Here is a 24,157-nt window from a genome sequence, read left to right as displayed (position 1 = left end):
TTCACTAGTTTTAAAAAATGCATACTTCAGAGTTGTCCCTGCCTATGTATCTGTAGGAAAAAATACAAACTAAAAAAAGATAGTAGCTGCTGATGGTATCTACTTACTTAGTCCAGAAAATTTTAATGTTAAAAATGATCAAATGGGATTGAATTATCTTAGTAAACTTATCTTTGTTCTACTGTCTGCTCCATCCCATCTACAAGATCTCACTAGTTGTATTTTGTTTGAAACTGCACCTTACAGTATCATTTGCACAGATGTATTTTTTTCATGTGCATCACAAGACACGATCAAGGTTTTAATAAACTTGTAGTCTCAGAGAGATTCTTTTTATTTTTATTTAAGCTAGAGTAAACCTTTCTTGGTAGACACTGCTGTAATACAAAGAAATGTTATCAAAGAGCGAAATGTCACTACTGTAATATATTGGAAACAAATGGCTAAGTTATAAATGCCTTTCAATGTCTGAAGATGTTTGGATGTGTAAGAGACAAGGAAAGGAGTAATGCCCTCTTCTGCCCTAAAGACGGTTCCTGAGTTACATCCTGTTGTTCTTCCCAGCTTCTTCTATCCTATTGCCAGCATCAACAACAACAACAAAAAAAACAAGCTTGGTGTCTTTTGATTCTTTTGTCTTTTGTTTGTGCCAATTGGCTGTAAGTGGTGTTTCTACAATTTACAACTATGCACGCATGTATCAAGATGTTTTAAATGTATCTATTGAGGTGAAGTTCTTCTGTACTGTAATTGAACAAATTCTGTGGGGACTGTTCTCAGAAGGTGGTATGTTTTCTGAAATCTGCCTCTTTGCAGTGTCTCTGTTAAGTTTTATATTTGTAGAGAGGAAGCTTCTATGACTTAACCAGTTTAGTGTTGAATAGTCCAGCTGTCCTTGCAGTCACTTGACTTTTCTGACCTCCAGGCCTCTATTGTTTGGAAATGTTCCAAGCATTTTCAGAGTATGAAAGCCTGTGTGTTGAGGGTTACGTGCCTAATTTTTATTAAGTAAGGAGATATTAAGAAAAATATCACAAAAACAGTTACATAATGATCTACATATAGTAACAGAATTGTTATTTTATACTGCACCCCAAACTCTTGATCTGTCCCTTTCCTTTTTAAGCACTTCTCTCTTGTGAAACAGTAGTTAGTTTACACAATTCTGATGGGTAAGCTGGTTAAAAAGGGCAAAACTATTCTCTAAAAAAACTCATATAATTAAAAAATTCTAGAAACTGATTTTTTGAAGATTAAAATTCTTCCCCTTTCTGAACAATCCAATGTGTACTGAAGTAATTTTTTAGAAACTATATTCTAATTCTGTTTCAGATATGTTTTGCTTTTTAGTAACTTATGCAGGTCTGAACAATTTTTTGAAAGTGAGTAGCAAAGTTTTCCTGTTTCCAGTAACTTTGAAATATGTGAAGAAGTTAGCTTTGGAAATAGGAAAAAGGCATGATAAAAGGCATGAAAAGGATGAAAACAAAAAAGTGAAAAATACAACCCTATATTAATTGTTCTTTTCTTTTGCGTTCTGTGAGAGAGAAAAAGGCAGAAATGCAACTTTGACATTAGTTTCAGTCTCTTACTGAAAAATTGCAGTAAGTTCCAGTGTAGAATAAAGCCCAGTATTTTATGGGGGAAAAAAAAAAGAAAATAATGTTCAGCTTGATTAGTTTTTCTTGTACTATGACTGACATATTATGACCTCTGCTACAGTGCTACTTGATGAATTGGCTTGTGTGAGTAGCATGAGTATGTGACCCGACTCAAAGCATTCGAACTAGGAAATAATGTTAAATCAGACTCACTTGTTCCTGGTCCTCTGGAGTTTTACTAGCAAACTGTTTTCTGTTGAAGTGCTTAATCCAATCTATTCAGTCCAAATCCATCTCAGAAAGAATAAGCTCTGCCCAGTGATTTCTATGGCTTCCTGTCATTCTGAAATACCAGATATATTTAGGGCAGTCATAATCACTCTTATGTTAGCTGAGTTAAGGTGTTAGAGAAATTAGGTGACTTGAGTTCCCTCAGCACTAATAAATGAAACCCGTAGGTGACACACTCCTGAGCAATTACTCCCAGCTATCTTGAGAGTCATCTTTTGGAGATGAGTGTCTTTTCAAAGATATGAAAAATGAACCTAGATAACTAGGTTAGATAAAATACCAAATCTTTTTGTGGATAAAATCAGATAGATCTTATTCCTGTTGATCACAAAAGATAGTTAAATTTTCTGCTACCCCACTGAAAGTGCTGTCTTGAATAATTGGGCCAGGACATGGCCCTGTATGGAGGTGCAGAGGCAGGGAAGAATTGGTTGAAAAATGTCAGTTGTTTAACATATAGGCCGGAATATGGATATGTTTGGGTAAATGGATCTAGTTAAGTGCTGTCATAATGAATGTGCAGTAGTCAGTATTTTAGTTAAGGTCCTCTAAAGCTGAAAACTTTAAAAAGCTGTGCGATCACTGAATGTTTCAGGAAAAATATTTCTAGTTGTTTTTTGGAATTTCTTAGTAGGTGTTAAAATTGAGTATTTATCACAACTTCACTGCAATCTGAAAGACTGAGTAAAATACATCAAAACCCAGTCTGAAACACAGTACATTCAACAGGCTGCAGTACTGTACTTTACTATATGAATTTAAAAATACTGTAAGGAAAGGATTCAGAATCCTTTTAAGTGTGTAGTGCAGGATAGTTCTGTGCCATACTGTTAACTACATTATACTGACTAAAAAAACTCATTTGGAGATAATGCATGCCCTGCATATTTTGGATGTTTTCTATGAAAAACTGCTAATTAGAGATTGCTTATTTCTATTATATATGTTACAGATTCTAATAGAATGTGTTAGATCATAGTATGTTATTATGAAAGGTTTGTGGCATAATATTTGATTCTGGCAATGAACATAATGCATACACAAACAGCTGACATGCAGGAGGGCAGTAGGGAGACTCATGGTGTGAGGAGCTCAAAATGCTTGATGGTACCTATGGAAAAAACCAGTTACTGACAGTGAGGTATCCTAGGGATTCACCTTTACCTATGGACGCCCAATTGCTTTGGAAAATGTTTTTGTTTTTGAGTAGTAGTTTAAATGTGTTCTCATTCACACATTTATATTAGATGTTAGAGTATCTGTAAACAGAAGAAAGTAACTTGTATATTAATGAGATTGCGACTATCTTATACCACAGGATTCTCCTTTTTGTTGTTGATCTAAAGTACAGGGAAATATTTATGCAGAAATGTTAATTTGTGAAGTCTGGCATATTAGCAGATATGCACGTACCTGTTATCTGACATAATTGGCAGCTCTTTTTTTTTTCAGAACTGAATCAGGCCTGTGTAATATGTGCTAGAATAACTAGACCAAATTCCTTTTGCTTATAAGAAATTACTGGACCTAATAGCAAATATATAGGTAGTAACTTCAGAGGCAAAAGTTCTCCAACTATAGGTAGCAAACAGCAGATCAAAAATTCTTTCAGGTGAACATACTGCTCCTAGTGGTTTAGACTGAAATAGTCCCTCTGTTATATCTGTAATTGGTAGATTTATACCAGAATGTACATTTGAAACATAGCAATTTGTTAGATTCCATATAGAAACAAAAGAATTGTGTGAAACAGCACTGAGCTATGCTGAAGGGAACCTGACAGCCTAAAAAAAGGCTGGCTTGTCTGAGAGTTGCCAGCTTTCTTTTGCAGAATTGAATTACATTGCTTTTGTCACATTTCCCTGTGTCTTTGTGTCTCACCCTCAGACAGGGATGTTGGAAATGGGCAGACCCACAGAGATTGGGATGTTTGAGCATCTCAATGAGAGGATTTTATAGCTGTAATCATGACAGAGATTAAAAAAAAAATAAAAAATCAGAAGTATTGAAGAGGAAGTTAAGCTAAGGCAGAAGGGGCCTCTGAGCTTAGAAGATGCTGCAATGACTTCAGTTTACTTAGAAATTAGAAAAAACATGTATAAGAAGAAAGATTATTTCAAAGCGTTTTTTCCTCTTAGGCAAGGTTTTTTGAAATTGATCTTTTTGACATTTCACAGATACGGCATTTCATGGAACAGAAAATCTTTTTAACAGTTCTTTTATTAGTGACAGTCATCTTCTCAATCAATGCCAGACCAAGGCTCTGACTGAGTTGAGTTTATAGAGCCCAAACCTTAATCAGACTGTTTTTCTGCTGTGCTTTGTTACAGTATTTTACTGCTCGAGTGACTCAACCATGCATTCGTGTTCTCCTGAAGGTTTATTCTAGATAGTTCTTGACATGAGCATATCAACAACTGGCTGTAGTGATGTGTGAGAAATTATGGGTTAACAGATATTTCAAGAGGGAGATGCTCCATTACCCTGGAGACTTCCTCATTTTTCCAGGTATTAACTTTTGAGCAGTGTTTCAATGGTGAATCTACCTGCTACAGTCATTTTTAGAGGAAAGACAGGTGACTGCTTGATTATAATGGTGATTCATTATTTTTAAAATTCTAATAAACCTATTCTCTCCCATAAATAATCTGAGGAACATGAATTCATTTGGCTTTTTGGACAGAGTGTTACTTTTTCAGTTCTTACATTACCTTCTGAATATCTGTTGATGTTTATGCAGTGTTATAGCTCTGAGCTTTAAGTGTAGCTGGAGGAACGAGCCAGATGTTTACACACCATCATTAGCCAATTTGTGTGAAGGTGCTGATTGAGATGCTGTTTCACAGTGTGACAGCTCTGCATGGTCATCTGGACTGTGGCTTGTCCTTCACATCACTGTCACCACTGCTGAAACACACCACCCGTCCCTCACTGTGCTCACATCTACTATTTGGTCTCCATAAACATTCAGTGTTGATTACAGTCCACGTGTACAATTTTTCCCACATGTAGGAATTCAGTGACACACCTGGACTTCATACGCATTTCCATGTCAGACACCATTCTGTCAGACTGCCTCTCTGTTGCCATCTGCCACACAGCAACAACATGTAATGGAATACTGGTGGGAAAGTTCAGGCTTTACTGCCATACCACCAACCTCTGCTTTTGATGTTGTGGGAAAATATAATAAAATAGAAGGCATTACTTTCATAGTTGCTCTTGTATATAACAGTATTCGGGACGTTATCCTAATTTTCTTCATTTCTTTATAGTTCAACTTATCGTTATATATTAACAAAGAATATAACTAGTTTTATTGTCAGCCTCATCTCTGCTGTGGATGTAATTAGGAAAAATACATGTAAATGGTCTTATTGATAAAGGGGAAGAGAAGATCATACTGGAATTCATGACTGAGCTAAAACAGATTTTAGCATTCTTTTGTGTTTAGGTTTTTTTTTTTTTTTTTTTTTTTGTTTGTTTTTTTGTTTTTTTTTTTGTGATTCATTGCACCTTTTACCTAAAGCGTGTAAATTCTATGAAATTAGTAACATGGGATTTTGTTTGTGAATAATGAATATCTAGTTAAACCACAAAACATCTACATAGTTAGAAGGATGACAATATCAAGAGGAAAACAGATTTTTTTAGGAGTCATTTTAATCACATCAGTCATGTTGCAGTAAGGAATGCAAATATTCACATACTACAGATTGAGACTGCTCCAAAATGTTCTGACAATCTGTTCTGTTTTGAGTGATGCCTTAGCCCCATCACTCCGGGTTTTTTGTTTTGTTTTGGGTTTTATGACTATAAAAAGCCAGTACTCGTCTCCGTCACATGCTGTACAGGATAAAAGCCGTTCGGCTTTCTTACCAAGAATCAGACGGCCGGAGTGCTGCTGGAACACAGAGAATATGCCACTGTCTGTGCAAAGTACAGTGTAATGAGGCAGACTGAGCGCACACCGGACAATAGAGCTGTGGGGGGAAAGGGCTTCTCATGGATCTGCCAATCAGCTGCAGCTTTAGCATCTAACTAGTTTCATTTTTCATCTTTGCGAGTTCCATTTCCCTGTTTTGTTGGTATAAACTACATTTCAATGAGCGATCTTCCTGCCTAGGTGACAGCACTGTGAGCTTTGATGAGGACGTCGCGGATCATGCTAGAAATAATTTCTGTGTTTCTTTTTTTCTCTCATAGTCACGACCTATTCCCTCACACCTTACTTCAGCAGTTGCAGAGAGTATCCTGGCTTCCGCCTGTGAGAGTGAAAGCAGAAATGCTGCAAAGAGGATGCGGTTGGATAGACAGCAGGTACTGTGTTCTTCGGGGTCTTCCACATCCGTACTGATCGATGCACTCAGCTCATTTCAACTGACAGTCGTGATGAAGCGTGGTGCAGAAGCTGCACCTCTTTAAAGCAATACACAAGCATGCCTTTGTTTATATGTACATGAGAAGCATGAGGGTGCCTAGCACAATTATAGTGTTCAGCTGGATAAGGCTGCGTATTTGCTTTTTAACAGCTGTAGATTTTGAGGACATAGAGTGCAGTCTGCCTGCTAGAGTTATAAGTAACAGAACACGTAGTATGTGTGTTACATAAATATCAGAAACAGTGCTTGCATACGTGAGTCAGACTGCTTACTGTGAGCATACTCCCTTTCCAATTCTTGTATGCATTTTTAAGTGCAATGTGAAATTCTGTAAGTTTCTGAAAATACCTATTTACTTACAACAGAAAAGTTACTGGGATATACATAAAAAGAAAGCTATCAAATGACTTGGTGAGTGTTCTAATCTCATATCAATGTTTATTTTTTTCATATGCATTTTTTAGGCTTTTATAGTGTGTGATAGGATTTCATTATTTTTAAATTGCTGAGAATTGCTTGTTTTCCTTCGACATTTAAAATTCAAACTCATAACTCGCTTTAGGCTTTGATTATTTGATTGTTCCAAGGATACTGTGGATGTCTAACATTTTTATTGCAAAAACCATTCTAGTCTTTATTTCTTTTCATAACTATCACAAACCCCAGTCCAAGTAATATCTCTGCTCTTTCTGAAATGTGCTTCCATTATGGTAGGTGAACTATTTTTATGGAATGCAGTGCTTGAAAGAAGAATTTCCTTTACACAGTCCATTTATTTCCCCCAGGTCCTGCCCTAGCTGAATAAAGGATTCTTAGTTCTATGCTTAGATTATTGATAACTTAAGATGTGAGAGTTGATAGTGATATGTCCTTTTGTTCTTAATTTTTTTTTTTATATTTTCAATAATGGCATATATTTATATTAAGATTTACAAATCCCATGGAATGTCAAAGTAGTGTAATGTTACGTGTGGCTTACTGCTCATTCAGATTGTGCAGATTTTTTATACTGTCTATTTTCTCTCATTTGTCAGGAACAACAACAACAAAAAAGCTACAGAATCAACTTGCTTGCCCCAAGGAGGCTGAGAAAAGACTTGTGCAAACATCAGCTATTTTCATTGCACTGTCTAGAGACTAACCTGACCTCAATAATCATAAATAGAGTGGCTCAATTCCTCAGTCCATCCAGAGTGAGGCAGAGTTTTCAAGTGATTTAAATCCGACAGTACTCCCCAAGGAGCCAGAGAGCTGCTGAAATAAGCATATTTTAAAAGCTGTAGCCAGAAGTCAGAAAGCTATTAATAGGATTTTTCTTTAATTTGTGATGTTACTGAAAGATTTGGTAACAATTTTTTGAAGGGGTGAGCTGGATCTTTTCTTTCGATTATAGAATTCAATATTTGTAGGCAGAACAGCTCTAAATTGATCATCTTACTTCCAAAAGTGATGTTAAAGTAGCTAAGCATTGTGGTTAGGGCTATCACAAGATACTTTAATATCTAAATATTAAATTTCTATTTACTGATTTAATAATCAGTAAATTAACTCACTTGATGTGGGATGGTGCTATCAAAACTATTCATGACTTTAGGATAAATGTACTGAATATTTATTTTTTCTGGAAAAAAACTATGGGAATGTCTATTGGTAGCTTCATGAAACCTACAGTAAGAAATTTACCCTAGGAGGGTGAAGAATTAGGACAGTAATTAGAGAAATAGAAAACCTTGGTTCTAGCCCCAGTTCCATTGAACTGTAGTTATTTATTCCAACATTAATAAAGTAGATTGAGAGGAAAGTATTCTGGAATATTTCTTAGTGGAATATTTAACACAAAGTACTGTACTCTCATGCTTAGATGGGAAATGAGCCTGTATCTGTAGAAAATGTTTTATAGATAAAAGGACGCTATCCTTCTTTTCTTTTTTTTTTACCTTTTATTTACTTTTATATTTTATTCACCTTTCTTACATATATCCAAAATGAAACATTTTCAATGTTTTTTTTTTTTCTTAAACAGAGTAAGGTTGAGTAAGTTGAGTTCATCTTTCATCTTTTTTTTTACTGTTCTGTAGTTTTGAAAATAAAAACAAATTTAAAAATGAAATCAATTTAAAAAACAAACAAACAAACAAACCAAAAACTAAAAAAGCCAAACAAAAAGAAACTTATCTTCATGTTAGGATGGCTCTGCTTTTCCTTTTTAAATGTATATTCCCAAAGTTAGGCATTAAACAAATGAGGTGGACTCAGGCTTCAGTGGAAATTTGGGAGGAGGAAAAGGGAAATAATCTGTAGATAATGGAAATTACCACTTGATAAATTTTATCAGGAGACTTTCTAACAGGGAACAAATATTAGATGGTTCTGGAAAGTAGATCATTAAAAGGACTTGGTAAGAGCACTCCTCCAGCACTTCCACTCAGATGTGAGTGGAAGCATTGCATTAAAGATGCTTTATGTGCACTGTGCATGCAGCCCAGTGAAGTTTGCCTTTTTTTCTCCAGAGGGGTCAGTCTGCCTCATAGCTAGATGTAATTTGAATCCCATCACCATCTTCTCAGAAGATACAAACATGCATATGCATTTTATGGATAGTTTTCTAAAATATTTTTTCAGAATATGGCAAATGTACTTTTGTAGATACAGTCATAGAATCCTTAGAGTTGGAAGGAACCTTTAAAGGCCACCTTGTCCAGCTCCCCTGCAATGAACAGGACAGCTACAGCTACATGAGGGTGCTCAGAGCCCCATCCAGCCTGACCTTGAGTGTCACCAGGGATGGGGCATTCACCACCTCTCCGGGCACCCTGTTCCAGTGCCTCACCACCAAAAAATGTCTTCTTTATATTCAATCTAAATCTCCCCTCTTCTAGTTTGAAACCATTTCCCTTCGTCATATTACAAAAAAACCCTGCTAAAGAGTCTTTTCTCTTTCTTCTTATAGCCCTTCTATAGATACTGAAAAAAATATATAGAAATATGTAATATATAGATAGAAAACAATGCATATGCATGGAAGTCTTTATAAGGAAACAGTAATTTGACCAATCAAATTCGTTAGCAAACCAGTATGAATACTGGAAGGTCCCAGTCACTCTTTCTTGTGTGCTCATTCTCATGTTCTCACACTTGCTCATTTTCTCTCCCCAGCTCCAGCAATACAGAAAATATCTTTGTATTTATGCTGCTGAGAAGTGCTTGTCTCAGGTGTATTGCCTCTGTCTTGCAGGGTCTGTGCAGTGAATGGTATGTGTTTTGAAGCGGTGTAATGTCACCACTGAATAGAGCCACCTCTACTGGTACATAGGGTTGGTGTCAGTCCCCTGTCACATTCTTTGCCTCATTCAAATAGCTCAAGGACACCTTGCCACTGCAGGGTGATTGGAACCATCGTGTAATGAACATGAGTCTGATATCTAGTCCTGAAATTGAGATGAAATTTCAGCAGCTTCCTGAACTCTCCTTATTTGCTCTTTCCTCTCCTGTGTTTTACCGCTACTTCTCTGACACAAGAGTCTCTTAGCAGGAAGCTCTGAGCATGTTGCATATAAATCCCTACTGTAAGTCTGTGCTTTAGTAAAAAAGCAACTTTCCAAACTAAAATATGGCTTTGCCTATAATGCTAGTGACTTGATAAATAAATACGTCAGTTTTCGCTCAGGAAAAATAACCAGCTTAAAAACCAAAGCAATGGAAACTTGAAGTGCAGAAAATTTCTGCCTGCAAAGCCAAGTTTAAAAATAGGTTCATGCAAGCTGGTCTCACTAGCATTAGTTACTTGTTTTCAAAATTTATTATTTATTTTTTTAATGACCATTTATTTCCTAATTGGAAACAGAGTAATCTTATCTGTAAGGAAACTAGTACCTTTCAGAGGGTAACACTAAAGACATTGTCACTTTCTGAGACTTCTCTGTAAGGAATATAAATGTGTTTACTAGGTCGCAGGAACTTGGAAGGTAGTGCTTTGGCTGTCTGTTTGTGTTAGGTGTTTCTCAAGTACTCTCTTTAGCTTCAGTGCACTTCCATTATCTTGGGCTCTGTTTGTTGGCTGATAATCTAAGTGCCGAGAAGTCCCATATTGGAAATGTTACCTGATTGAAAAGTTCTGTTCTTCCACTTTTTATTTCTGACTAAATTCTGACTAAAATAACTTATTCTACTGCACAAGTTTTGTAGATTTACCTATTTAAATTATATAGGTTTACTGATAGTACTGCACGAGAGTGAAATGCCCACACTCACTGGCCTGGGTTTGTTGATCTTTCTATCACTCACATGAGAAACTGGGTGCAAAGGTAATGAAGAGCTTTTGCGTTGCTCTGCAGGTCACCTTTGTAGAGTCCAGATTCTAAAACAGGATAACTCCAGTCTTGCATTTGTGAGCATTTTCTTCAGAGTTGACCAAAGTGTGGAAACAATAATTAGATAATCCTCTTATTACATGCTTCAAGTCAGTGACAGAAGAGATATTATCTGAATCCTAATGGTTTGTTTTGGTTCTGAGAGATGTCCCTGGACTAATCCTTCAAGATCCTCATTACAGCTCTAGCAATATTCACTATGAACCAGTTACTCTGAAGTGAACCTTAAGGACTAAGATCAACAAGAAAGTCTTGCAAAGCATTAAATAGAGCTGAGGTACAGCCCTTTTACATGCATTCATTACGTACTGTGAACAGGATGACTTCTTTTATTGTGTCTCTCGCTTTGCAGAACCAAATAGTCTTGGTTAGACAAAAAGAGAGTGATTAAATAAATAGGAAATCTGTAAAAGACACCTGGCCGTTGCTGTTCTGGGCAGTAAATGGAGGCTGGGTGCCTCTTTTGTGAGTGGCTGTTACAGGAACCTTAGCTCTGTGGCTCTGCTTCTTGTCAGTCACAGAAACTGAAATATTGCTTCAGGAGCCTAGCCACTGTCAGTCTCAGTTTCTTCTGAAAAGTTACTTCTGTTACTTTTGTGTAGTTTTCATGAATCCTCACCTTAAGACAGTCTCGAGCAGAGCTGGACTGAGTTATGCGTGGAAAGTGGAGGTGGATTAATGTTGTTACCATCCTTTCTGAAACCAGAAAGACCAAGGAAAAAAATTCAAGGGAATGTCTAAAGGAAAATAGTTTATGAACGTTAATTTGTGCATGTTGAGTTAACATCCCTGGATGTGTTTAAAAACCGTTTGGAAGTGGTGCTCAGGGACATGATTTAGCAGAGGGTTGTTAGAGTTAGAGTAGCATGGTTAGGTTGCATTTGGATTTGATGATCTTTAAGGTCTTTTCCAACCTGAGCAATCCTATGATTTTATGTTGGAGCACCTGCTCCTTTATTTATTCTAGTTGAAATCTTCCTTTGGAAAAGCAAATTTAAAAAAAAAAAAACACAAAACCTTCACATATATTTGGACACAAATGTTATTTTTTTTTACAACAGCTGCCTTATGTTTCATTGTTTTCTTCCTTAGAAATAATATTTTGCATGCACTCATATCGCAAAACTTATGGACAAACAGTTTCCTTATACCTGAAGTAAAGTTTTGAACATCAAGACAAAATACGAGCATCTAGGAAGGAGGATAAATAGCAGAAAGTAGAACAACTGAATTATAGAATATTATGTCTCTAGACATAGATAGCCAGATCATTTAAAAAAATTGAGATAGCTTCAGCAGCATCATGGTGATTGGTATTGCATAGGAATCTGGACCCTTAAGAATTCATTATTATGTTTGTAGGTAGAATGGAAGTCACATATGACTGCAAAGCCAGTGGATGGGATTCTATCTCAATTCAATTCACGTTATTCTAGCAGTTTGACCTCCACTTCAGTGAATAGTGTTATGGAAATGCTACCTTAGCATGCAGAGATTTTTGAGTAGCTAAAAGAGTGAGCTACATACACTTCTTTCATCCTTGTGCCCTACGTAATAGGATGTTCAATGTAGGATTCTTTTGTAGTTACACAGCAAATGACAAGTTTAGATAAAAGAGAGGTTAAGCTCAGAGGAAAGTGAAAGTTACCTTACATATCTCCCACCCTAACAAAAGCATTTCTCAGCCAAAACTTGAGGTTTTAAATTAGTAGACTCTCTACAGAGTGCTTGACAGTCAGTATTTTGTAGAATATACATGTTAAGAAAAAGAACTCTTCCTTATCATTTTTAATAATCTGAATTTAAGGAGTACAGCTTAATTTCATTCCAGAGAGTAGCTAAAATCAACAACAGTCAGACAATTTTACAGCCTGACCAAGGTGATGGCCTCATACCTTCACTGCACAGAGAAATCTGGACAATACTTTTCTTGTAAAACACATAATTGGTTTTGTTTGATTTAATTTAGCTATTTGTTATCACTATCTACAAAGCAAATGAGAGGTAATAAAAGGAGACAATTAGGATATGTGTACATCTTCATGGGCACATGGAAGACAATTTCCCTTCCCCCGAACAAACCAATTATATGCAGACTTTCTTTAATTCTTCACATCAGATCGTATTTGGAGATAGCTGTGAGACAACTCTGCAGTTACAACATTACTTTCTTTAACTTTATCTCTGCTTTCATTGTTTCATTCCCTATTCGATATGCCAGAAAAGTTTGCATATCCTCAACATAATATTAAAAGTTTTTTCTTAGTTGGTATGTTAAAAAATATAATATAAAATTAGAATAAGATTAAGATAAATATGTGGAAGATAGTCTGGGGTCCATGGAAGTCGTCAGTTTAATTATAAAAGTTAACTCAGTAAAAGAGTCTTTGATTATTTGAGTTTTTCAAGTTGATAAGAGTAAGTCACTCGGGTGCACTATAATGCTATGAAGTAGTTCTTTATGATGTAGCTGATAACAGATGATAAACACTGAATGCATTCTTTTTTCTTCTCATCAAGAGGGCAGCTATGATATTTTTTTCCCCATGCTGTCATTTGTAGTCAGGCAAATGAAATATCAATAATCATCATGATGGAGTGGAGGATAATATCCAGCCCCCAAGGATGAGATGACTCCAGGTTTACAGTGAGATGTAAATGAATATAAATTTGGAAACAGGCACTGTAGACGTATTCTTATGCCCTATTCCAGGCTAGGGGACAAAGAGAAGGGAAATCTAAGCTTTTCAATGCGTATGAATAGAGTGTTAAGAATATTGCACCATTTCATAATTTTTACAATATTGTTTTTACTGTTAGAGGAGTAAGAGTAGGTTGCTGTTAGGTGTCTGATGAAGCAATTATGGCCCAGACACATATGCTGGAAGCTGACCTGACATTTGCTCTGGATAGTTGTCATAGCAGCAACCTGAATAGAGAAGCTTGATAAAAGTGCCAATTGCAGACTGGATGGAGGTTCTTTGTAAATGTAATACATCTGAATATTAATAAATGCACGCATGCATGGAGATCACCAATACTGTGTTTCCCTCCATTTACATCTAATCCCGAAATGTTTGTTTTTAAAGAAATAGAGGCTTGTAAGGACGTGTTAATGATATACTTCCACACAATATCCGTTGTTGTTTCTCTACCTGTAACAAGGGGGTTGACCTAAAGACTCTTCAAGTATGGTTTATTAACAAAACCCAAAAAACCTAAATGCCTAGCTGTTATAGACCGGGCATAAAAGGAAAGAAGTCATTGGTGGACAAATTACAGATAAATCTAACACTATTTTGGAAGAAACTAATAGAAAATTTGAATTGCAGGGAGGGCATGGACCTCAATTTCAGGAGCACTGTATGTGATGTTCAGCACTGAGGGGGAAAAGATCTCTAAACCTTCATATTTGAGGACAGAATTTGTTTCATCTTTGCCACTAATTCATAGCTTCTTAATCTTGACAGTGAGCAGGTATTTCTTGTATTACAATTCAAACAGTAGGAAAGAAGAAAGGAAGATACTTGTGTCAATGTGTGTACTCCTTCCTGATGAATGGCTACTATGACTTGAAGGAGGAAGGAAGAGACAAAGAGTACAGCTCTTAAATGCTGTATTAATTCTGTTATTCTGTTATTTATACTGCCTGTTTTCATATCTAGGGCAGATTGGACAATATTAGTTATATAAAAGGAGTTATGCAGAAATGTCTCCCTTTTTCCCAATGGAGAGCTGGACACTGCCCTTTGATGCAGAGCTTCTGTGACAGAGAGCTACAAATACAGCAGGCACAAGGAATTGGTCTTATTTCAGGGAGACTGAGTCCTTGCCACAGTTGTTCAGTATGCAGGAAGAGCACACCAGCTCTAATCCTTGTAAGAGGTGGAGGCAGGTGCCCTTCCTCTTGGGTTTCATGGAGCCTAATTTTCTCTAGAGGATGGGAAAGGAAAGATGCTTTACTCATGCTGACAAGAAGTGGCAACAGTGCAGAGGGACACTGCGGTGTATTTCCATAAAACCTAAACAGTTTCACCTCAAAGTCATTTTTGCTTCAGAATGGGAGGCTTATGGAGCCTCAGAAAAGAACAAATGGAAACAGACAATTCACTTAATATAAAGAAGCCAGATAGAAACCGGAATCCTAGAAACTACACAAGGCAAAGTCATTTTACTTTGCAGAGTTCAATGTCTTCTCCTGTATTAATGATAGTTTTATTATTGTATTTATGATAGCTTTATTAATGGTAGTTGATAGTTATTTTGTGTTCAGCCTCCTCCTTGTGATTTGGTATTTAATAGGGCTATGAGTAATTTCCATATCTCAATACCTATCCTATTTTATCTGTGTTCAAAATTATCAGTGAGAAGACTGTACTGTCCTTGGATAACCACATGCCAGTTTGCATTTCAGGCTTTATACATTTCCATCATTTCCCCACCTAATGATAATTTTACTTCTGAGTTGGGCTGTCGTTTGCTTTTGTGATTGCAAATGATATGCTTTAACCACTGAGGCACAAAATGTTATGCAGGCACCATTTAGCTGCATGTGGATTATTGTCAAGAGACCAAATTATGTACCAGTAGTGGGAAACTCAGCTTCCTACCCACAATGCATCAACTATATTGTCAAGGGGAAGAAAATAAGCAGCATGCATTGTAATTTTAAATCCTGCTGCCTTTCAAGTCAGTGGCAAAATTCCTGATTTCAGCAGTGCTGGATAGAGTTGTGCTATTCGCAGATGCAGCTGGAAGGAACTGCTGAGTATCACAGGGCAGCCCCCTCCTGCCGCAGTCATCCCAGCCCGTGTTAAATTTGCAACATGTACTCGAAAGGAATAATGTGCAAGGCATGCAATTGCGAATAATTTCATGCTTTGGATTTACACTGGGGCCTTAAGGTGAGCAGGTAATTTTTCACCTCAACACAGAGATCATTAAACTAGAAAAAGCTTTATTTTTCCAGGCTCTTTGTGCTGAATTTCAGTCTGCTAACATTTTAAACACCCAGAACTGCAATCTTGAATGTGAGGTAAAATTGATGCTAATGTCAGTTTTCTGCTCTGGAGGCTGATAAAGCTGAAGACTCAGGAATGTTTTTTGGACATTAATTTTAAAATAATCTTATCCCCTTCCCTGCTATAGATAGAATGCAAATGAACAGGGACCAAAATAGTTGTCTTCCTGTGTCTTTAATATTTGTCTTCTGTCAACAAGACAGAAGAGGAAAGGCTGATGGAAATATGGATATAACTGTTCTCAGGAGACTCAGGCCTAAAGGCGTAGGTTTTGGCCTTTTGTTTTTCCCATTCTTACGTTGAAAGCCAGGAATAAGAGATATTTAATGATCCCTCCCTTTCACATACAAGAAGATATTAAACATGAAGCTCTTTCTAGTCTGTCAGATGTTTCTAGAATAGAGAAGTATATAAAAATCTGATTTTGTCTCTTTCCCATGTTTAGCTAAGGGCTTCACTTACAGCATGGAGTGGGGATGTAGTTTCTGGGAGTAAATCCCTGCTGTCATACAGAATTTGAGCCAGTTTAATGAAATGTTTTGGCAGCAAATATCTGACAAACTATTCTTAGCTGAAACTGTGAGTCAATTTATAATTCCTTGGTATTTTTGATCCCCACGGAGCTTTAACAAGCACGAATATTTCTGGCACCTCTCTGCATACGAGATGTGTTGCACCTTCAGAGCAGGCTGTTCTGCTGAACACCTTTGTAAACAGAAGGAATTGTATTAGAAATAGTGTTGTCAGCAAGAGCAGGGAGGTGACCATCCCTCTATACTCTGCACTGATGAGGCCACATGTCAAGCACTGTGTTCAGTTTTGGGCCCCTCACTACAAGGACAATGAGGACCTGGAGCGTGTCCAGAGAAGGGTAATGAAGCTGTGAAGGGTCTTACGGGGGGTGTCTGAGATAACCAGTATTGTTCAGTGTGGAGAAGAGGAGGTTCAGGGGAGACTTCAGGGTGCTTGTAGCACGGGTCCCTTGGGAGTCGCTTCTTAATGGTAAAGGGGTCCAGGAAGCCTAGACACTCCTCAAGACGGAAATCTTAAAGGCACAAGAACAGGCTGTCCCTGAGTGCCATAAGGTGAGCCGTAGGGGTAGATGACCAGTGTGGATGAGCTGGGAACTACTGTTGAGACTCGGGGAGAAAAAGAGTGTCTACGTCCTCTGGAAGAAGGGACAGGCTACTTGGGGAGATTACAAGGGAGTAGCTAGGGTATGCAGGGAGGAAGTTAGGAAGGCAAAAGCCCAACTTGAACTCAGATTGGCCACTGCAGTAAAAGACAATAAGAAATCCTTTTATAAATATATCAACGGCAAAAGAAGAACCAAGGATAATTCTCATCCTATACTTGAGGGAATGCGGCCACTGAGGACAAGGAGAAGGCTGAGGTCCTCAATGCCTTCTTTACATCTGCCTTTAATAGCCAGACTAGTTATCCTCCAGGCATTTTATGCCCTGATCTGGAAGTCTGGGATGCTACTCAGAATATACCTCCAGCGATTCAGGTGGAGACAGTCAGAGAGCTCCTCCTCTACCTGCACTGTCACAAGTCCATGGGACTGGATGGCCTACACCCTCAACTGTTGAGGGAGCTGGCGGGGGTGATTGCCGAGCTGCTCTCGGCCATCTATCAGCGCTCCTGGTTAACTGGAGAGGTCCCAGAGGATTGGAGGCATGCTGATGTGACTCCCATCTTCAAGAAGGGCCGTAACGAGGATCCGGGGAACCATAGGCCTGTTAGCCTGACTTCGGTACGGGAAAAGTAATGGAGCAAATCATCTTGGGTGAGATCGCACAGCATGTGCGTGGCATCCAGGCATCAGGCCCAGCCAGCACGGGTTCATGAAAGGTAGGTCGTGCTTGACCAACCTCATCTCCTTCTATGACTGGGTGACCAGACTGGTAGATGAGGGAAAGGCTGTTGATGTAGTCTGCCTAGACTTCAGCAAAGCCTTTGACACGGTCTCTCAGAGCCTTCTTCTGGGGAAACTGGCTGCCCGTGGCCTGGACAGGTACACACTCCTTTGGGTAAAAAACTGGCTAGAGGGCCGTGCTCAACGGGTAGTGGTTAATGGAGTTAAGTCCAGCTGGTGACCTGTTTCAAGTGGTGTCTCCCAGAGGTCGGTACTGGGGCCTATCTTGTTTAATATCTTTATTGATGACCTAGACAAGAGGATCAAGTGTACCCTCAGTAAGTTTGCAAATTACACCAAAGTGGGAGGTGGTGTGGATCTGCCTGATGGTAGGGAAGCCCTTCAGAGAGATTTAGATAAGCTGGATGTCTGGGCTGAGGTGAATGGGATGAGGTTCAACAAGGCCAAGTGCCGGGTCCTGCACTTTGGCCACAACAGCCCAATGCAGCATTATAGGCTTGGGGACGAGTGGCTGGGTGATTGTGAAGAGGAAAGGGAGCTGGGGGTGTTGGTTGATGCTTGGCTGAACATGAGCCAGCAGTGTGCCCAGGTGGCCAAAAGGGCCAGCGCCATCCTGGCCTGCATTAGAAATAGTGTGGCCAGCAGGAGCTGGGAGGTGATCATCCCCCTGTACTCAGCACTGGTGAGGCCACACCTCGAGTATTGTGTTCAGTTTTGGGCCCCTCACTACAGGAAAGACATTGAGCCCTGGAGTGTGTCCAGAGAACAGCAACAAAACTGGTGAGGGGTCTGGAGCACAAGTCTTATGAGGAGCGGCTGAGGGAGCTGGGATTGTTTAGTCTGGAGAAGAGGAGGCTCAGGGGAGACCTCATCACACTCTACAACTCCCTGAAGGGAGGTTGTGGTGAAGAGGGGTTTGGCCTGGGGACCTGGGGAAATGGCCGCAAGTTGCACCAGTTGGATATTAGGGAAAAAATCTTCTCCAAAAGAGTGGTGAGGCACTGGAACAGGCTGCCCAGAGAAGTTGTGGTATCACCATCCCTAGGAGTGTTTAGGGAAAGAGCAGATGTAGTATTTTGGGACATGTTTTAGTGGACAATATTGGTGGTAGGTGGACAATATTGATGGTGGGTGGACAGTTGGACCTGATGATCTTAGGGATCTTTTTGAACCTTAATGATTCTATGAAATCAGTGCGAACTCGCAATGTGCATGTGCAAACCCTTATTTTTCAAGAGAACAGTGATGTGTTTTGGTTAGTAAATTAAGTAGATTTAGAAGATTTTTAACAATCACAAATTACTTTTAAATTCAAAGCATCAGCTGCAAAATATATTCAGTTGTATTTCTCAGAACAAGGCAATTCGTCACACAGGAAGTATATTTGGAAATATATGCACAGACTGCTTCTGTTTGATAGCAAGATCATGTTTGTAATTCAACAACTGGCTTGATGTCCCTAAACTAAATTTAGAAACATATTTTTCTAAGAAAAAAAAGCAAAAAAAAACCCAAAAGCAACTGTGGGAGCAGGAACTGAGTGCATCGCCTGCAATCAGCACCAGCTGCCATAGAGGCTAGGTGCAGGGCAAGGCAGCCAAGTAGGCAGTGGCCATCAGCCCAGGCATTGTGCCAGGCAAATCCTCCCCTGAAATGAGAATATTTGGGGAACAGATTTGTACTGCAGTGCACAAACTTCATGCTTATTACTCATGATATTTCATATTAAGCTTCAGTTTTACTGTCTCCATTAACAAATCAGACTGTGCATCCTCCAAAGCCCAATCAGAGTTCATTTCTTTGTTTTGTCCAGCCACTTACACTGCTATGGTTTAATGGTTATGGAATCAAAAGGCCATACCCCAAACAATCACTTCTTATTTATTGAATCTTCTTTTAAAATACAAAATTGAAATCAAAGGACATGCACCCAGTTTAGTAAAATATTTAGAGTTGGTCTTCTTCACTAGCAAAGCATTTCCCTGCTGTTAAATAGTTTGAGACATGGTGGGGAGGTCTTTTTTGTTGTTTTTTTTTTTAAGATACCTTTTATTTTTAAAAGATTTTTTCTATTTTTTTTTTAACTGTAAAAGTCAAGCTGTACCCGAGGCAGTGTTTAAAAACATGCATTAAATTCATAGAAATGATTTTGTTTTTCACAAACACACAGTCCAGATTTTAAGGCAGGTTTGAAATTGAGTAGTTAGGAATCAAATGTATCAACCACAGGGCAAAACACTTCAAGACATCTGAACCTGTTGCTGAAAACAAGAACCAGTCATTAAATGCGTACAGGAAAGCAACTGTACACTCTCTTATTTTAAAGAAAACTGTTTTTGTAAGGTAGTTATTTATAACTCCCATTGGAATTTACCCATGGCAGAGACACCATACATTAAAAATGGCAATATGCTAGTGGAATCTCCAGGATGTTTTTCCTTTTCAAGGAAGAACACAGAGGCATTTTTAATGGGTGGGTGAAACTTCCACATTGATCTTAAGCACTTCATGTCTAGGGTATCATCTCCTGTATCTAAATGAAAAAGAATTTCATTTGGAGACTAATATACGGTGTTTCCCTCCACTGTGGAAAGTAATACATGCAGTATTAAAATAATGTGCAGGACAAAAGAAAAATAGGAATAAAGCTCAAAAAAGTCCAAACCATGCTTCATAATTTTCCAGTAAAATCTTTTTGAGCAGTTGAATCTCCATACCTCAGATACAACAGGTGTATAGAAAGCTGTTTTGTATCTAGAAAATATCCCTTCAGTGGTTGGGAATTGGATGGGAAACATTAGCTCATGGCCTGAACCAGTGATTGAGCACCTGGTGAAAGGGCATAGCTATCCCTGAGAGCACAGGTGAAAGCATTCACCTGTGTGTCCAGAATCTCACTGAAGGGCTGGCAGCTGTAAGGGAAGTATCTCTGCTTGGTGACTGCTTCCTTTGGAGTTTTTGGTGAGTCCTGATCTTTGGAAAGGGGTAAGCAATTCCTTCTTTGTTACCAGATTGTGACCTCAACCTTTCTTGGGTGATTGGAAAGTGGTTATCATCTCTCCTTTAGGGAGTGATGCCACATGTAATGTACGAGATAAAGAAACCTATAGAGGGAGGTTTAATTATATTGGCTGTGATTATACTATAGTGATCAATCCACAAAGCTGGCACAAGCATTGCTCCACTCCTCCCACACGCTTTCCCCTGCATGCTTTTTAAATATTTGATTCATGAGTTTTGAAAAGTTCTCTAGTGCCAAAGTTCTACTGCACTGAATGGAGTGATATTCATCTATCCCAACTGAACTTGTTGCCCATAATAATAATGATAAAATAGCATACTGGCAAGAGGGAATTGAACTGACATAGTTTCTTGAGAACAGTACACACATCTACGAAAAGCACAGGAAAAAAACCTCATCATTGTGATGATAAAAGCAGAGTTGCCTGAGGCATTGCAAGGCTTGTTCTGAACCAGAGGTGTATGCGGCAACAGAGGAATTTCTCTCACTTTGCATCTTTCTGGTTCAGCAGCAGGTACTGCTACATCTCTATCACCATGCCTCAGTTTCAATAATACGTTGATTCATTCAACAGCACTACCTGAAGGCAAAACTGCTCATGGGATGGGAAATGACAACATTGCTTCCACGCAGTTTATACTGTTTCTGTTTGTTAGAAAGGTCAGGCATTCAGACTCCTTTGTTTGTACTGCCTGTCAATGAGAAGGCAGCAAAAAAGATCCACAACCATCTTCTGCAAGGTGCTAGATGCTGCAGAGAAGCAGGCTTTCAAAGGACAAGGGATATATGCAGAAACATAACAATTGCTTTCCTACTCAGAAGGCTGTGTTTAATTTCCACTGAAGTTTTACATGTGCTTTCTTCAGATTTGCAGTTAATCTCATTGTATCAGGGGCATCCTGGTGCTTCACTTTTGAGGCGGGGCACTTTGCAATTGAAGTCCCCTTAGGAACAGGCTCAGCTAGCCTGCTCCCTTGGTCCCGTGCCTTGAGTTATCTTATGCTGTGCAGGTCTTCAGTCAAAATTTGCCTTTGTGTCTGCCTATCCAAAGAGGAGAAACATCTGTGTGAGGTCTGGACCTTAACAAATCTCTTCTTTATGCTGGTACAGTGGGGATAAAGCAACAGTTCCACCCATCATCTCTCCTCTCATCTTCCTCCATTAAATTGTAGCTTTGAGGACTACTCTGCTCTTTGTGTGGCACCTTTGTTCCTCTGAATTGAAATAGATTGGGCTTTCTCCAAGATAAATGCCGTATATTTTGTGAAGAATACCATGAACTCAGAGGAGTTTTGCCAGGATTCAAAGGCAGTTTACTTTCTCAAGCCAAGTCCAGTAGAAGTTTCTAATCTGGTGCTGGCGATCACTGGACACATTATGTAAAATCTCACTGACGAAGCAATAGCAGTGCATACACTGCAATGCAGTATGCAGCCTTGCACTATGTCCCTTGCTGAGACTTTCAGTTAATACTGTTAGTTGAGAAACCATTAGCAAAGTATATTTTTTCCTACATTAAACCTAGACAAGAGCACAACCATATCCAAGTTTCAGATTCCCTTCTTAATATAACAGGAAATTCTCAAGTATCTTATGAACCAGTCTAACTTCTGCCTAAGACAAGAACAGTAGGAGCGATAAAGGTAATTTGCAGGGCACTTTCCAGGGGAAAGCACATTGGGAATCATCTATTTGAACTTCACTAGAGAAAGTGAGTGTGTCTCAAGCACCACAGAAGATAAAAGCATTCCTCAATTTAAGCAGAGAGAGAACCAATCCTTTAGAAGAACCCAGTGTCTCCTTTCCCCAGTGACTTTGCATCACAGATATATAGACCACAAGCCTAGCTTGTTTGTGTTTCCATGCTCAGCCAGCAGTTCTGGTGACCTCTGGAAGCTCAAGTTGTTCTGATATCACAGTGGATAATGAACTGCATGTAGCTGACAGGCTATGAAAAACAATCCCTCTGCTTTGCTATCACTCCAACAAAAGTGATTCTCTGACAACTCCTTGCAACAATCGTCTGAGTCTCTCTTCTAAAAGTTTTCTGTTCTGTAGAAGAGGTTGCAGGAGTTAAAAAAAAATAACAAAACAAAAAAATCACCAAAAAACCCACACAACTCTGCAATGTGAAAATGCTAACCTTTTATTTAAGGTTAACATACTCATTCCGATCTACAAATAATGTGTCATATCATCAGAAATGCAGGAGTCTAAACTGTGTTTTTCTGTCTTCTCCACAATAGCACCTTTATATTTTGATCTTTTTCCTTGCCAGTCTCATACTTTCATTTCTTGTCAAGCGCTGGCTTTGTCAATTTTGATGCCTGGTGACAGCACTGATTCTGGCAGTTCATTTCAGTGTTAATAACTGCAAAACATAAGGAACCTACTACCTTTATAGTCAGAAACTGAAGTATGGTAGTTTTTCTTTTTTTATTTCTTTTCTTTTTTCTTTCTTGAACTTGTGGCAGCTAACAGTATTTTGGTGGACACTTCAAGACCCCGCACATCTCCACTCATGTTGCAGGGAGTTAGGATTCCTAATTGGACTCTATTATGCTTGATTTAGCTCAAGTAGTCTTTACCAATATTTTCTTGCTATTTGAAAAATTATATTAATCATTTTTTGTCTTTACAGTATGGATCATTAATCATTATAGATATGATAAAATATGAATCAAAATCATTAATAACAACTCTTCTGTCAGAAATGTCTTGCATCTCTTGCATCTTTTTCATTTGATGTTATCCTTTTGACAAAAAATTCCTAAGAATGGGCTTTCTCTTGATTTTTTTTAACGTACCTGCCTTAAATACATAAAAATGATGCTGAGAGGGAGGTCATGAAAAAATAAGATCCAGGTCTGAATAAAGAGGTTAGGAAATGGAAAGCTGTGCAGTCTCCCAGCTGTTCCTTTCAAGAGAAGAAATAGCATGCATGTGTGAGAACAGCAATTAGGATCCTCTTGACTACACAGGCAAGTCCACCCTGAACTGTCAAAATAGTTCCTAATCTAAAGAGTATTTGTCATGAGTCCTTTAAAAATATTTGGAGTTGACTTTGTATTTTAATTTAGTTAGTTTGTTCAAACCTATTTTTAATACTTCTGGGGAGAAAAAAAAAAAAAAAAACAGACCAAAACCAGGAGTCTCTCTCCTGGTTGTGCATAGGCCTCATCCACAATTCACAAAATCACAGACTCGTTTGAGTTGGAAGAGACTCTTAAAGACCATTTAGTCCAACTCTCCTGCAATGAACAGGAACATCTGTGGCCACATCAGGTTGCTCAGAGCCCTGTCAAGCCTGACCTTGAATGTCTCCAAGGAAGAGGCATCCAACATCTCTCTGGGCAACATGTTCCAGTACCTCACCACCCTTACTGTAAAAGATTTTTTTCTTTTGTCCAATGTAAATTTCCTCTCTTCCATTTTGAAACTATTTCCTCCTGTCCTATCGCAACAGACTCTGCTAAAGAATTGTCCCCTTCCTTCTTACAGCCGCCCTTTAGATATTGAAAGGCTGCTTTCAGGTTTCCCTGGAACCATCTCCAGGCTGAACAGCCCCAGCTCTCTCCACCTGTCCTCATA

General features: G+C 38.5%; 1 protein-coding gene across 6 annotated transcripts in view; it reads left to right on the top strand.

The window, feature by feature from the left end:
- The window catches only part of NOL4 (nucleolar protein 4), a 186,021-nt gene that overhangs the window by 141,538 nt on the left and 20,326 nt on the right, over positions 1–24,157 (top strand). For all 6 annotated transcript variants that reach the window (XM_090137539.1, XM_090137538.1, XM_090137540.1 and 3 more), the window contains one exon: positions 6,099–6,212. In XM_090137539.1, the coding sequence (XP_089993665.1) occupies positions 6,099–6,212 (114 nt within the window). The remainder of the gene's footprint in view (positions 1–6,098; positions 6,213–24,157) is intronic.

The sequence above is a fragment of the Phasianus colchicus genome, chromosome 3, assembly GCF_987193195.1.
Source record: "Phasianus colchicus chromosome 3, bPhaCol1.hap1.1, whole genome shotgun sequence".
Classification (NCBI taxonomy): Eukaryota; Metazoa; Chordata; class Aves; order Galliformes; family Phasianidae; genus Phasianus; species Phasianus colchicus.
The sequence above is the reverse complement of the archived record's forward strand: the minus strand, read 5'-3'. Positions and strand labels throughout refer to the sequence as shown.